This window comes from Neolamprologus brichardi, chromosome 10 (assembly GCF_056152115.1).
Source record: "Neolamprologus brichardi isolate AB-2024 chromosome 10, ASM5615211v1, whole genome shotgun sequence".
In the NCBI taxonomy this organism is placed as follows: Eukaryota; Metazoa; Chordata; class Actinopteri; order Cichliformes; family Cichlidae; genus Neolamprologus; species Neolamprologus brichardi.
In genome coordinates this window covers 32425339-32442300 of record NC_142113.1, presented here as the reverse complement: position 1 = coordinate 32442300, position 16962 = coordinate 32425339, and the positions used below count along the sequence as shown (strand labels likewise).

At 41.5% G+C, this 16962-nt stretch overlaps 1 protein-coding gene across 6 annotated transcripts in view; it reads left to right on the top strand.

Moving 5' to 3' along the window:
* Window positions 1-16962, top strand: part of dbn1 (drebrin 1) — a 141534-nt gene that overhangs the window by 110306 nt on the left and 14266 nt on the right. For all 6 annotated transcript variants that reach the window (XM_087847538.1, XM_087847540.1, XM_087847542.1 and 3 more), the window contains exons 2-4: window positions 4337-4392; window positions 9624-9736; window positions 13121-13195. In XM_087847538.1, coding sequence (XP_087703664.1) covers window positions 4337-4392; window positions 9624-9736; window positions 13121-13195 — 244 coding nt within the window. The remainder of the gene's footprint in view (window positions 1-4336; window positions 4393-9623; window positions 9737-13120; window positions 13196-16962) is intronic.

Genomic DNA, 16962 nt, shown 5'->3' with positions numbered 1-16962 from the left:
CACACAAACACACGCGGAGCTGTTTCTAGGTCACGGGGGCTTATATGAATAATAAACAGCTGTCTGCATTAAAGAGAATTATTTATAGAGGCCTTGAATGAGCGACTCTTCATCGCTTTCTCTCCATCTTAAACGCCTCCTCCTCGACTTTCTCCGTATTGTTGTCTTCATTATCTGTTATCGCTTTATTTCCCGGCCTCGCCGTGTTTGTTTCTGCCTCCAGGAATTCTCTCTGATGCTGATACTGCTGTACCTGTCATATACAGGAAGTAGTAGTAGTAGTAGCTGTAGTATCAGACTGTGTTCTTACACCTCCCATCTGTTTTTCATCTGGATTTCCTGGTTCAGACCTGAGTATCCAGGCCATACACAGCCCGGCAGTTATGAGAAAATAAAATGTTAACCCCAGCAGCATCGAACAACAAGTGGAGGAAAAAATTAGTCAATTAATATCAGCCAGCCACGTCGCCTAGAGCTGAATCCGCGCCGAGATGCTGACTCCCCAGTTTACAGCGAGAGAGCGGCACATTAACACATACATCAGAGTCTGCAGTCATTCATAATTAGCGAAACTCATTTCCCCTCTTGATCATTTTCCCCTCTTGACCGACATGTGGTTGCATCACCAAGTGTCTCCAGTGGACGTTAGAGGAACTGCGGGTTTTAGTTGAATCTAATCTGTCTGATGGTTATTGTGTGGATGCCCATTGAGTTCCTGTTTCTCTTTATTCTTTATTATTCCTCTAGTTGCTTCCGTACGTTTTTTGCCGATTAACTACTCCCTCAGTTTTCAGCCGATTTTCTCCATTCAAACTTTAAAAAATTCTGCTCGTTCTGCTAATGCCAGCTATGACTTTTGGTGCTCATAACTTCTATACTTTTTGAGATATTTAATTTTTTTTGCGATCGAATCCAGCTCTCAGCAACATTTTTTTTCACCACTTTTCAGCAAAAATTTCTCCGTCTTTACCCCTTTCAGTAGAATTTTTTGCTTTTCTACACTTTTCAGCAAAAAATTTCTGCTTCTTCACCTGTTTTCAGCAGAATTTTCAGTTTCTTCACCGCCATGCAACTTTTTGCAACTTTTCAACTTTTTCAGCTTTTTTCAGCAGACATCTTCAGCGTTAAGGCATCCACACTGCATTTTCGCAGGAAATGCAAATTTTTCTAGTTTTCCTTGCCGGGCTGAGCTGTGTTTTAGCTCAGTGAGATGAGCAGCCGTTCTCAGACTGGGAGGCCCGGGTTCAAATCCCGCTTATGGCAACATTTCTTTCAGTTACCAATTCAACTTATTTAACTCTTTTCAACACAAATTTCAGCTTTTTCAGCTGTTTTCAGCAAAAACCTCTTTTCAGCAGAATTCTGCTGATTGAACTCTTTTCTGCAAAACTTTCAACACTTTTCAGAAAAAATTTCTCCGTCTTTACCCCTTTCAGTAGATTTTTTTGCTTTTCACCACTTTTCAGCAAAAAATTTTGCTTCTTCACCTGTTTTCAGCAGAATTTTCAGTTCTTCACCACCATACAATTTTTTGCAACTTTTCATCTTTTTCAGCTGTTTTCAGCAGACAGCTTCAGCTTTACGGCATCCACACAGCATTTTCGCAGGAAATGCAAATTTTTCTAGTTTGTTTGTGTAATCATGAACTCAGCAGGCACTGGGGTTGGATCGATCCCAGTATCGATATTAGTATTAATACCACTGTTGGTATCGGTATCAGATCGATACTGGTGTCATAGGACCGATACTTTCTGTTCAGCAAGTTTAGCATGTAGCCGTCTGAACTGTGTTAAATATTTTTTTAGCACCTTCCTGTGTTGACTGTCACGTCTATTTAAAGCTACAGCACATTTAAACAAAGCTGACCCAAAAACGTCAGAGATGGGCTCAGTTTCAAAATCCATGAAAAGCCGAATGATGTGTTTTATTGAATGATTATTGTGGAAAGTAAAAACCAGTGATTTAGTGTTCAGAATTTGACAAACCGATGATGACTCATCTTATAAATCATGACACACTGCTCTCCACTAAGTTGCTGCCCTTATAGGGTAAAAGTCATCGGTATTGGTATCGGCAGAGCTGGCCCTGTATGGATGGAAGATGGAAAAACTGACCTTCCAAAATAAATCTGGAGTCCTACGAGGTCACGCGCCGACTGGCACAAGTTTAAAGAAGCAGTCTTACAGCTGGAAGATCTGCTGACAGGAGCTGTAATCTGTTAATCTGTGAGGAAAGTGAAAATGTAGCAGTGAGGAGAGGAGGAGATGTGGTGATGCATAAACAGAGAGAGAAACAGGAAGCAGAGAGTGACTCTGCAGAAACAGACAGGATGGCGGGCGGCGAGCTGAGGTCAGCAGGAAGTCAGACGCTGGCCAGACTAAAGCTTTGGGCTGAAACAGCATGATGTCATGTGGACTGAGCCCTCGTGGTAATCCCAAACATCCACACACACACTTTAACAGAACACACACTCACCAAGGCAGCTGCAAATCCACCAATCGAACTAAAAGTATCTCACATTCAGGCAGGTGAGTGCGGCTCACAAACGGACGAGATCAGGCTCTTAATCCTGAGGAAAATTAAAATTATTTAATCTGCGTCATATGGTGCTATTATTTTTGATTGAGGAAACCTGATAAATAAGACAATAATCAGCTTCTGAGTTAGTCACTTCTATGATTTAAAAGAAATCTGTAGTAATCTCGTGTGTTGCTGTCTGTTTATAATCTCCTGATAAATTTCTCAGCCCAGCATCTCATATCCTTCAATAATCTGTTTCTGCTGCTTCCCAGTTTGTTCGCCTCACGCACAGGTTAGCTGGAAGTGGTCGGGCATGTAACACAGCAGCTTTGCATGACTCACAGTTCAAAAAAATCCTTCTTTATCTGACACTCAGCCCCTCAGTTCATCCTCTGTCCAAACAAGCTGTTTTGAGTCCTCCCCCATCTTTAAAGTGACTTTCTTCTGATTGGCTGCCCCTCATAAACAGTCTGAACAGCAGGTAGGCAGGGCTTCTGTGCACAAAATGACCACATTTGGGACATTAACCCCTCTGTGACATCAGGCAGTGAGTAGAGTAAGAAAAAACTCGGCGTTTGGACGAGTGTTTGGCTCACTGCGATTCTTTGGACTTGCCTCATTAGAGTATAAGCTCCGCCCACTGAAACAGGTCCTTAATGTCTACACGTCTGCTTCCTTTTTATTTGTCAAACATGTTTCACTGCAGTTATTTTCTCTGTTGTTATCGTATTTTTAACAGGGGCTTGTAGCACATGCATGTTTTTGGATGCAGTACCGTGCTTGGCCACTAGCACTGCTGTGGCGCTCTGCTCAAAGATGAATTTAAACAAATCGCAGCGTCGTGGAAACAGCAGCGTGGCTGTGTTTTATGCAGTTGGTTCTTTCTGACCTTTCGTGCAGATTACTGGGTTTTATTTTATTTGCTTCGCTGCAGGGTTACAGCAGGACTTTCAATCTGGAGATGCAGGCTAAGCTGTAATCTCTGTCACCTTCATTCAGCCTCAGCGAAGAGGTCAGAGGTGGCTGTGAGGAGGCACCGGTTTAATTTGTTTTTGTTGTTGTTTAATTCGGGGAGTGCTCAGTGCACGTTCGTGTCTCTGCAGCTCCTGTGTGTGTCGCGTGTATTTGAGGAAAGCACAGTTTTAGAAGCAGACGGTCAGAAGATGCATTATCTCAGCTCTTCAAAGGGCGGCTCCTCCGTCAGTCAAACCAAATAATCAGGACGGTCTTTGAAGCTGTGCTGACGGCTGGAGTCGCCGGCCTGTGAACCTCCCTCGTCGTGCAGCAGCTCGTCTGTTATCTGCTGCAAAACTGTTTCGGGGGATGGGGCCTGTCTGACGGGACTCGCCACAGAGAAGGCTGATGGGAGTTTTTAAGAGCACTCTCTGGTTCATGCAGTGGCTGGAGGTTTGTGCTGCGAGTTGTTTTGGAAAGAAAGTGTTGCTCCCTAACAACAGGCTGAAAAGCAGCGCGAGTGTCTGCGTGCACGTGAGCACAGCGACCAGTAAACACAGCTGTGAAGAGACCGGACGCCGAGGTCTCGTTGTTTTTACAAACCCAAACAAAGAGTTTGAGTCGTTGGGTCGAGCAAAGAACAAATGAAAAACTCGAGTTTTAACGTTGCACAGAGAACAGAAAGGCGGGACTCAAACTGTGCTTCTCTGTTCTCCTGGAGAAACTTCACCGAGCGTGCACGGCAGGAAAAGCAAAAATAAATACTCGAGTAAAATACCTGAACATTGTCTTAAGTGGAGTAACAAAGTATTTGTACCTCGTTGCTTGTGTCTAATTAGCCCTCTGTCTGTGTTTCTAACAGGGCCTTGTACACATACGAGGATGAAAGCAACGACCTGACGCTGGCGGCGTCCGGAGGTAAGTCTCTGCTCATGTGACTCCCTCTCCCGTCCCGTCGCTGACATCATTTCTGTGTTTTTAATGAAAAAGGTTTTAATGGCGAGCGTTCAGATTGGCTCCAGTTTGCTTCTGCAGAGCGGCGGCTGCAGCTTTGGGGGTAAAAACAATCATGCTCTTTGTCTCCTGATTGTTACTGAGCCATCAGAGATTCATTATCATTTCTGCTAATGATGCGCTGCAGGATCATTACAGAGTAATGGCACCCCTCCTGATTCGACGCTCGCTGTCACTGTCACTGTTGTGTGTCGTTTGTTAGTCAGGATTTAGCAAATGTGCGCACGGTGGTTATTGTTAAACATCAGAAGCAGAGTGAAAGTCCAAATCTGGCTCGATTCACACGCATCCATTCAGAGACAGCTTTGACCTGTGTGCATGTTTACTGTGGCAACACAGACTCAGCAGTTTGTGAAATACTCACCGTTTTATCTTATTTTAATTGTTTCATATTCTTGGGCACGAAAATGCTTTTTTATTCTCCGTTAAATAAACTGAAAAACCCACTGATGTGTGTCCTTGTGCACAAAGCAAACAGGAAAACGTTCACATATGCGGGGCGGGGGGTGGGGGGTAGTTTGAGCCCATTGCTGATTGGATTTGTTTACACTGGTTTTGGTCTACACACTCACCCAGTAGCCAGAGTAGGCTACAGTTAAGTAATAAAAACTGATCTTTTAAATGTAGCTAAACGTCTGCTTAAAGCACAGCTGAGGACCCAGATTAGACCAAATAACACTACAGGCTGTCCTTAGTTTGCCTGACTGGAAATTTGATACAAAGTAAATACATGTAAAGAAGGAAAAAATCATTTAAATTAATAAATACTTAAAGAAACTGACGGTGGTTTAAAGGATGAATCTGAATTTCAGTCATAATCTACGTGAGACTCGGTAACCTCCTCTGCTCTGTTTCACTCCCTCGCTGAGCTCAAACATACATAAAAATAAAGTTTTATCTGTGAACGTCTCGTCTGAATAACCCTCTACAAGTCTAATGTAATCATCAGTGTATAAAAAGAAGTGCTAAAGTGAAGTGTTTGCATCACAAATGCTGCAGGGACGACGATGATGATACTTGAAGACACTTCTACCCAGGAAACCTTCAAACCTAAACAAACCTATAAGCTGTGGAATAAAACCAGTAAAATTAACCCAGATTAACCAATTTAAGCTCCATGTTTTAGTTCTTGCATTTGTTCAGCATAGCTTTGCATGACTCAGTTCAAAGTCATTCTTATTTATCCTAAACCGAAACAAGCAGGCTTAGCTTTATTCACGCCAACTCTCTTCTGATTGGCTGCCCCAGCAGGCTAATCTATCCCACGGATTGGTTCAAACCACAGGACAGGGCGCTGTCTGGATGAGAGCAAAGTTTCATAGTTTTCCACCTGTTTTCCGTAGATGACGGTTGGAAGCCGAGTGTTGGAGTATGTGGAGATTTTCTCTGTGAAATAAGCAAGACCTTCAATTAAAAGGATGTTTGCACCATGGCAACTCTAAAATCTCAAAATACTGTATCATTCAGCATTAATGGCGCCGTCACTGCTGTGATAGTAACCTATGCTGTTTGTTCTTACATTGTGGATGCTGGTTTTTAATTCTGTACTGGTTCTGATTGGTCAGACCACAGGATGGATTTCCACTAGGGCTGCCACAAACGATTATTTTGATAGTCGACTAATCAGATCATCATCCATTGGACGAAAAACGTACAGCTTATTGCACCAGCAGCATCTGCTCTTATATAACTATCATTAACTTACAGCTTTAAGTGTTTAAGGTATGTGCTAACTAAAAATAAAGACAAGATGATAGTTTATTAAATTTAAATGACATTTGCAGATTGTTTCGGTGAAGTTTAATAAACTCCTTGCTATCTAAAATATAACAGGACACCGGAGTAAATTCTCGAGCATCTCACACTTCTGATAATCAGCTGTCTGCTTGACGTTTATTCAGCTGTGTAAAAACTATAACTTTAATCTCAGCCAAACCGATTTAATCAGGAACAAATAAAATACAAAAAAAAGCCAAACAATAACATTTTAAAGTTATCTAAGTGACTTATATATCATGTTTAACCTGAGTAGCGAAAGACAGCGGTGGGTTTGAAAATGATTTGCCGGGAGTCCGGTGTTCTCACGGCTCTAGTGAGCCTAGCCCCCGGCTAGCTATCGAGCTAGTGGGTAACAGACGTCTCCGAAAACGTCGGAGCGCTTTTGAAAATATGTGGTGTCTTGATAAACTGAGCAGATATTTGAGGTTTACACAGCTACATTCTCGCCTGAAAATATGTTAAACGTTTATTTTGTGACCCAGAAAGAATAATAAGAGTAATATTAAAACTAACTAGCTGCCGCCATTGTTGGAAACTGAGCTGAGCTGCGCTATGAATTCTGGGACGGAGCTACTTCTTCTTCGGGGTTTAACGGCAGCTGGCATCCTTGTACATGCAGTGCTGCCATCTTCTGTTGCAGTCCGTTATTACACTCTTAAATCCTACTACTTATTCCTGCGTCTTTTGGGATCTTACAAAGCTTCAAACGACATGTCGACAATTAAATCAGTCGTCGACGATTTTGATAGTCGACGTAATCGTGACTAGTCGACTAATCGTGGCAGCCCTAATTTCCACTCAGGCTGGTTCATCTCCCGAGAGATGGTGGTGGCTTCAGTCTGTTGTTTTCTCTGCACAGTAGAGATTTAACTAAAACTGCTGGATGTAGTGATGAGCTGTGCTCACTGACAGAAGTGTCCGTTAGTCTGTGCTGAGATTTCTCCGAATCTTTGAATTATGCTGCCAAAGATGATGAAATCTCCATTCTTTGCAGTTTCATCTTGTTAATCAAACATGTGGATCATCAAGAATGAGATTTCCATCACGAATCATTGGGGTCCAGATTAGCCAACACAGCGCTGGTAGAAACTGTCTCTGCTGCTGCTGCTGGCCAAAGAGAGGAAGCAGAGAGGGGGATGGCATGTTAGCAGGCAGCGAGAGAGAAGAGAGGCAGAGGAGGGGGGACACTTAATGTGGGGACTATGTAGTGGACGTGCAGGTGTGACAGAGGAGGATGCTGGGATAGGGTGAGAAGGAGGCAGATGATGAGCTGTGACCCCCCCAAGAAAGATCTTGTTCCTAAATGAATTATGCAGTACGTGTGATCTGTTTTATCACGAAAGTTTAAAGAAGTTTCTGTAGCATTGTGAACTCCAGATGTTTTGTGTTTCCTGATGTGAAGTTGACAATAATCTGAATGGTCCTGTGTGATGATGAGTCTTATTCATCTCTGTGTGCAAAGCCTGAATGTTCCCAGACAGGATCTGCTTATTTCCACTGAGTGTTCATCAGGTTCACATTGTTATGCTAATCTAGAAGTACAGAGAGAGTGATTCACTGAAAACTTCAGATTTCATTTTAAGGAGCGAGTCTACAACGTTTTTTATGCACTTGTCACTTTAGAGAATTTAATCTGTTTTGCTTTCATGACATGTTTTTTTTTTTTTTAAGCAAGAGAAAAGGTCCAAAAGTCAGAATTAGCTGTTATTTCACTGCACTTTGTCTGTGGGATATTTATGCAAATACCGCATGTCTAATATCTCATTTACATATTTAAAGGTCAAATTAAACAAAATGTGTCTGTCTAATGGCTAAGTTTTATGGTGATATGTTACTTAAGTACTATTTTCTACTCAATAAGAACCTTTTGAAACTTTTGAGGCTGTTTAAAAGTGAATTTTCTGGTTTACTGTGACAGAAATCTCTAGTTCAGTATTTCCAGTTTATACTGGGAGGTTTTCTCAGAGTCTGACTTGTCTGATATTTTATGCTGGAAAGTTGACCGTTTCTTATGATCTGTAAGTTATTATTTCAGAAACGAATCCATAGATTAGTGGATAATCTGTGGATTCGTTTCTGGAAAGAGAACTAGGGCTGCCACGATTACGTCGACTATCAAAATTGTCGACGACTGATTTAATAGTCGACGCGTCGTTTGAAGCTTTGTAAGATCACAAAAGACGCAGGAATAAGTAGTAGGATTTAAGAGTGTAATAACGGACTGAAACAGAAGATGGCAGCACTGCATGTACAAGGATGCCAGCTGCCGTTAAACCCCGAAGAAGAAGAAGCTCCGTCCCAGAATTCATAGCGCAGCCCAGCTCAGTTGTCAACAATGGCGGCAGCTAGTTAGTTTTAATATTACTCTTATTATTCTTTCTGGGTCACAAAATAAACGTTTAACATATTTTCAGGCGAGAATGTAGCTGTGTAAACCTCAAATATCTGCTCAGTTTATCAAGACACCACATATTTTCAAAAGCGCTCCGACGTTTTCGGAGACGTCTGTTACCCACTAGCTCGATAGCTAGCCGGGGGCTAGGCTAACTAGAGCCGTGAGAACACCGGACTCCCGCAAATCGTTTTGAAACCCACCGCCGTCTTTCGCTACTCAGGTAAAACATGATATATAAGTCACTTAGACAACTTAAAAATGTTATTGTTTGGCTTTTTTTAGTATTTTATTTGTTCCTGAGTAAATCTGTTTGGCTGAGATTAAAGTTATAGTTTTTACACAGCTGAACAAACGTCAAGCAGACAGCTGATTATCAGAAGTGTGAGATGCTCGAGAATATACTCCGGTGTCCTGTTATATTTTAGATAGCAAGGAGTTTATTAAACTTCACCGAAACAATCTGCAAATTTCATTAAAATTTAATAAACTATCATCTTGTCTTTATTTTTAGTTAGCACATACCTTAAACACTTAAAGCTGTAAGCTAATGATAGTTATATAAGAGCAGATGCTGCTGGTGCAACAAGCTGTACGTTTTTCGTCCAATGGATGATGATCTGATTAGTCGACTAATCGCAAAAATAATCGGTGACTAGTTGACTATCAAAATAATCGTTTGTGGCAGCCCTAAAGAGAACAAATATAAACACTTCAAAAAGTTAAAAATTTCTGCCCACTTTTAATACAGAAAATATTATTCTTAATGTGAGTAATCACCTTAATAATCTGTGAACATTGACTAACTTGTACTTGCACTGGAAGTGTAGATTAAAAAGTTTTATTCTCAGGTGTCTGAGCGGTGACGCTGGTGTCCCGTGGAGAGCGAGTCAGCAGAAGCTGAAAAAGCAGGCATGGCTGCGACTGTGCTGCAGTCATAATGAACTCTTGTCCTGTGCTGCAGGAGGCGGCCTGGCAGAGATCACGCTGACCTTTGACAGCGGCAGGGTGATGTACGGCTTCTGCGGCCTGAAGGAGCCCACCGCCGCTCTGCCACGATACATCCTCATCAACTGGGTGAGTCGCTGGGACGAGGGGGAAACGGGAGGGGGCACGAAATGTCCTTCAATGCTATAAATGAGAATATCAGAGTCATCGAGGGTCGCTGCACATTTTCAATTTAGTCGTTTATTTGACAAGGACGCGCCGATGAGAGCGATCTAAAACTCGTCGTCGCTGCAGCCTCAGCAGCTGGAAGAACAGTGGCGTCGGCAGCGGTCGTAGACACGCTTATGTCACCAAATGCTGCGATTGTAGTGAAAGTGTGAGAAGCAACCCGAGTTCTGAAACTCGATTAATGTACCAGATTTGTTTAGCAGTGGCCAACCAGCCCACCAACTGTCGGTTGGACAGGAGTTCACTGAGGCATCATGTTTTTCCATTTGAGCTTAGTCCATTAAAATGTGTGAGAAAGACAGAGTTATAAAAATCACTTAATGAAATATCCAGAAATGCTCTTACTTTGGCAGAAAATGTTATATTCATGATTTAGATCATCAGTCTGTGTATGAAACAAAGTGTGCTTTTTATATTCTGTCAGATGTACTTTAGTCTTTTATGTTTAAGCCTCTCTCTACTTCTTTACTTTATCTGAATCTGAGCTTTCGTTACTTCAAAAGTTAATCACAAATTAAAATTAATCACAAATTAAACATAGATCATATGAAGAAATGATAAAACATTATAATTATGCTAATTAGAAGATTGAGCTTACGTTACGCACTTTAGGTAGAACTTTGATACATCAAATAGCTAGCAGATTGTCACATTAGAAGTTATGTTAAGCTTAACTGTTTTTAATTTCTTCAAAGCAAACGGTCTTTACATAAAAATATCTTTCTGCAGGGTAAATGTTAGCTTAATATGTTTTTATTTATTCTGTAACGACAAAAAACTGTCTGGCCTCTGCAAAAAGTTTGCAAGCACACAAGCTAGGACTTTGGCTAACGTTGGTCAGCTAGCTGTAACATCTCTATGAGCATGAATGTGCTGTTAGTTACTCCTTAATTTTAGCTGAAAAAGTAATGTTCTAAAAAGAGATGTATCATAATAGCTGTTGTTATCCATTGTGCATGTGAACTTTTATCTGCTATCTGCTAGCTATTAAACATGTTGCTAAATTACGTACCTAGCAATTTTTCTCATTAGCAGTGAAGCTGATTCTTTCTACATTAGCTAAAGCTTAACCTAAAACAAACTTAGGTGTATCCATGAATCAGAAGGTGTTTATTTTGCTATATTATTAGGGCTGTTCGATATAACGATATATATCAGATGACGATATAAAAACGTCTATCGTTTCATTTTACGCTATCGTTTGTTTCGTGGTGTCGCGAAATAAACTGTTTACGGCAATATTTTTTCATGTTTTGATGGTCACTGTAGTGGTTATATTAATTTCTTAAAGTTCTCTCTTTCTCTTATATTTAATATAACCACACTACAGACGGACAAGCGCCTGTTTTTATGCGTTGTCATTAGCAACAACGACGGTAAAACCATCGCGTGTCTGCTTGTTTATGTTCCACATAAACCTTTCACATTAAAGCTTAAGATCCTGTTGAGACTTTTCAAAATAAACTGAATCACGTGAAAGAGCAGATTATTTATGGATGAGCAGTAAAAAAGACGCCAGGTGCTAAAAAATAAACCTTAGACTCAAACGGTAGAACAGGCTTTTCCCTGCAGCACGCCGTGTAATAAACACTCACAAAGAAAACGGCGGCCGTTACAACTTATGTCTAAAAATGTATCGTTTCATGTATCGGTTAAAACACTCGACTCCAGCTACACGACGCGCAGCTGGAAGCACTTCACGCAAGTTGAGCTGCCCGAGATTCACAGACTTTACAGAAAATGTTACATTTTTGTGATTTATACGTTATCGGGACGATAGAATTCTTATATCGGGATATGAGATTTTGGTCATATCGCACAGCCCTATATATTATAGATATTTTTTTTCTTAGACGTGGGTCACTTTCTTTTTTTGGTTACCTTCTACAAGTAACCAACCCAGTGACATCACGTTCTGTCCTGACACAAGGTGGCGCTAAACATATTCTAGAAGCTTCAACTTTAAGCACGTATTTGGCATTTCAGAGTCAGCAAGAATAGGAACAAGATGCATGTTTGGAATTATAAAAATTGACTGTTTTTATTGTTTTTTAACTAAAAAGGAGACCTGCGGGTAAAATGATGATGAAAATCTTAAACACTGTCTTTAAAGCGCTTCATGTTGTGGTTTTAATAGGAAAGCAGGATGTGGACTTTTCTGCCTCTCGCTGTAATAAGTGAAAACCTCCAGTTAAGGTGCGGGCCAAACCAGAGAGGAAGGAAATGGAGTCGTAGCACCAGGCATGCTAACGGAGCAGTTACCGTTTAATTCATGATGAAAAGGAAGTGTAGCAGGAAGGGGTGAATAATTTGTGATGTTAAAGTTAGTTATACACACTGAGAGTCTCCAGCGACGTGCGCTGAAAGCATTTAAGCAAAGTCTGAATCCGTCTGAGAGCCTCATGATGGATGCTTTCTTTTCTGAACCTGACAACAGCAGGGGCGCCCTGAGCTGGAGCTTAATGACACAGTGCAGCGAGAGGCAGACTTAAACAATCCGTCCTCCAGAAATTAGCTATAATTGCTGCTTTTTCCCCCCATAACACAATTCCAGAGGTAAATGGAAGGAAAATAAGAGATATGGTCATTAATGCAGCAAACAGAGACTGAGAGAGAAACAAAAAGGTATTTAATGGTTAAATGAGACTGGGAGAGGAGCCACTGGAGTCATCACAATATAACAGAGCAACATTAGCAGCCAAAAGAGCACCAGACTGTGGCTACCCGGGCCAAACCAGGCTCAACGGTGCCAAAAAACATCCCAAAATGGGAATAAAAGGTCTTCGAAATGCTCTTCTTCAAAAATGCTGCGAAAGCATCCAAGCAGCGGCTCCTTCTCTCTTTCTTCATCCGACGCTCACTCACAGACAGATAAGAGATGAATGGCTGTGAATGCAGCTGAGACGGGGCTGTTTTCCTGTGTAATTGCTGTGCACTGCGTTTGTATTGTGTGGGAATGAATTAGCTGTGATTACTGAATCACATCCTGTTATAATACAACTGCTGCAATAACCGAACATGACCACGGCTAAACAAAAGCCCTAATGAGACCAAAGGGAGGGAGAAACTGCCCTTCACAGTTTGGTCACTTGGAAGACGAAATAATTAGTGGATATTTGACTAAATGTAACAAAAAAGCACAAAAGAAATTAGCATGTGTATCCTGATTGGTTGATTTAGCATCCTTTTACTTATTTTTTACCAGTTTCTTCATCCAACTCTTCTTCACGCCGTCCTTTTTACTCTCGTTTTTGTTGTATAACACCATCTCTCTTTCTCTTTCAGGTTGGAGATGATGTGCCAGATGCCAGGAAGTGTGCCTGTGCCAGCCATGTCGCCACCATCGCAGACTTCTTCCAGGTCAGACCCAGCACCGCAGTCGTACATAGTCCCAGAAAGAAACCATAAACACGACAGTTCATATTCATCTTGTGTGTAAGACATGTATTTTATAAAAGTTGAACATCTGAAATAGGAAACCAGTGTAAAAGTGCCTTTAAGCTGCACTCTTTTCAACGTCCACCAGGGGGCGGCTCCTCTGTCGTTTTCATCATGGGCATGAATATCGTAATAATTTTGAGCTTTTAATTATTTCTTTGAGCTCTTATTAACCCTTTAAGACCTACCATAGAACCAAGTCCGCCAGAGCTTATATTATATTTTTACATGCTGTGGAGCCATTTTTGGGAGCATTTCAAGTTGCTATACATCAATACAACCATTATAGCCCAGATTTTAATAATATGTCTGCATTAAGTGCATAGTAATTACATAAATTGCAAAAAAGTGCAATAAACTACAAAAAAATTGAAAATCGTTTTTGTTTTTTTAACATATATTTCTAGTTAGAGAAATTTAAGAGGCTTATCCCTCAAAACTGTAAATACAAAAAAGTTGCACAAAATAGTTTCCCACCACAGGAAATTTATTTTAAGTGTCTTCATAGTTTTATTTTTGAAATACACCAATTTTTATACACTGCAAGAAAAACAAAAATAAATATTATAGTGCAAATTTGCAAAAAAGCAGCATATGCATCAAAATAAACTATTTCCAGCAGTGCAATATGAGTCCTAAGCATCCCAGAAACGACACAGAAAGTCATAAAGTCAAACAGAACTTTTAAAAACACCAGTATAGGCTCATGAGGCCCTGATGGTAAAAAACTACATTTCCTCAAAATGACGTCACTTCCGGTTTCAGGCAGGTCATGTCGGACATGCGATAGTTCGCGCTGATGGACGTAAGAAGTGTTACAAACAGCTGATCGGATCGGCAAAGCGTGTTTCTGGAATATTATGTTTTTGTTGCTGCAAGCGCTTTTTATGCAGTTTTTGCAAAGCTATATGTGGAAGGAAACTGTGACCGAGGACAAGCTGATGGCATAAGATGTAAGTACAACTCCTCCGGTTTCATATGCAAAATAAAATTATTGCGCTAGCTCACGTGGTTGCAGAGCTACCGGGATTTAAAAATAGTTACACAAAAGGGCCGCTCCGACCGGCTTTAAAGGGTTAAGAAACAAGAATTGGTGCAAATTTAAATTTATTCCAGATTTCCTATAATCCAAACAGGATCAGAAGTATGCATAGAGGATCAAAGATAAATATAGACGCACTTAAATCTCCAATAAGTGCTGCTGAAGCTTCTACGATGGCTTTGAACTTGACAGGACTATTCACGTCTCGTTTGTGATCTTGATTGGCTACAGCTGCTAGTTTCTGTTGGCAGTATAAAAAGGATTCATTGGATTGACCAACACTTAGTGTAAACAATGGGAAAGTCCAAGGCACGAGTTGGGAGCGTTGCTGAGTGCGTTATCTACACAACTGTGAATATCAAGATAATTAAAAACGAATAAAACGATACAATAGTACTGAGGTCTGGAAGAAGACCCCAACTATCACCCTCAGAATAGAGGGAAGGTGTTAGGATGTTCAGGAACAACCAGGAACCACCAAGGCGATGAACTGGAAACTGGTAGAACACCATCATCCACAGTGAAGTGGGTCTTACATCACCATGGGCCGAGAGGTTGTTGACTGCTTCAAAATCAACACCTTCAGACTCGACTGAAATTTGCAGCTGCCCGCATGGACGAGCCAACACCTTCTAAAGAAAAGCTCCAAAAGTCGATTCTGTTCATCTGGACGTAGCGTTTTCTGGGAGAAACGTTCCATCATCATCCGAGTGACTTCTTCAGTCTCAGCTGACTGCAGCTTTCCCCAATCTTATAAACAGTACATTTGCATAATGACTGAAACCAGCCCACTGAAGGAACAATGGGCTGTGAGGTCAGTTCCTTAATCATAATTATGCAAATTCTCATGACCATTGATCAACAACCACTGACCAAAACCCACTGATCAATGGCCATGAGTACCATTCACAGAGAGTTGGGGAATGGCTGCAATCACAGCATTGTAAGATGGCGAAAGATGTACCCTTAGGCCCCCTCCTCGATTGAGAAAGATGGTCTTTCCCTTTTCACATAAATGGGCTCCTTGACTCTGCGCTCAAACCAGCGTTCCTCCCTGTCCAGGATGTTACATCCTCATCATTGAAAGAGTGTCCACTGGCCTGTAGGTGTAAATAGACTGCAGAGTCCTGGCCTGACGAGGTGGCTCTTCTGTGTTGTGCCATCCGCTTCGCCAGAGGTTGTTTGGTTTCCCCGATGTATAAATCCTGCCAATCCTCCTGCACTTAACAGCGTACACTATGTTACTCTGTTTGTGTCGGGGGACCCGATCCTTGGGGTGGACCAATTTTTTGACGCAGCGCGTTTTGGGGTTTAAAAGCCACAGAGACCCGGTGTTTCGAAAAAAGGGGTCTCAACTGTTCCGATACTCCTGACACATATGGGATCACTATAGGTTTTCGTTTGGGCAGCGGTTGTCCTTCTCTCCTGGATCGGCTGGAGCTTTCAACTTTTGGAGATTTATTTTCCTGGATGATTGAGAATGCATCAAGACGTTCTAAAGAAAAGGTTTATGGTCCAATGAGACAAAGATCGAGCTGTTTGGCTGCAATGACAAAAACTAGTTTGGAAGAACAAGGGTGAGAATTTCAAACCTACCCAACTGTGAAGCATCATGATGTCGGGCTGTTTTGGTGCCAGTAGTATCGATACATCGCACCAAGTTCTTCAACTTCATCTTACATCAGCAGCTTGACGGTTTAAACATGTTCCAGCAGGACAATGATCCCATCGTGGCTGGTTCAGGAATGGATAAAGCAGGACAACATTGAGCTTCACAAATCAACAGCTTCAGCCCTGTTGGAACTTCGTAGGCTATATTCAAAGCCAGGTCAATAACAGGAAACCAACCAATTTAAATGAATCCTAAATAAACATATGGAAACGTCTGGCCACATCTGTAGTAGGGCTGCTCAATTAATCGAATTTTAATCTCGATTACGATCTGGGCTTTCAACGATCATTAAAAATGACTGCGCCGATTATTAGCCCCTCCCTCGTGCTTTACTCTCGCGCTGCTCCGTGTGGCAAATCGAGCGCACCTCTCTGCATTTCGAACACGTGTCACAACAATTAAGAGCAGCGGTCTCCAACCTTTTTTGTGCCATGGACCGGTTTATGCCCGACAATATTTTCATGGACCGGCCTTTAAGGTGTCGCGGATAAATACAACAAAATAAAACTAGTACCGGTACCGAAAAAAAGAAGATTTATTCATAACACACGTGAAAAGACCCAGGAAAACCGAGTAAACGATAAAAACAATAACAAAATAACGCTGAAAACCGATAAAAACCCTGAAAACTATACATTTCACACCTGAGCCTCAACTCTCGCGGCCCGGTACCAAACGACTCACGGACCGGTACCGGTCTGAGGCCCGGGGGTTGGGGACCGCTGATTAAGAGGACCCGAGGGAAGCTCGGAAAGCTAAGCAGAAGTTATTTGGAGAGGAGAGTGACTGCTGTTGGTTGAAAAGAGGTAAAAAAAAAACTTCAGTGGTGTGGAAACATTATGGGTTCATGAGTCAGACGTGGATCAAGTAGACACAGTGTGTAAACTTTGCTACAGTGTCGTAGCTGCACCACAGAGCAACACTGCAAAGTTCACTAAACATAGATGTTTACATTTTTCATTTATTTCTTATATT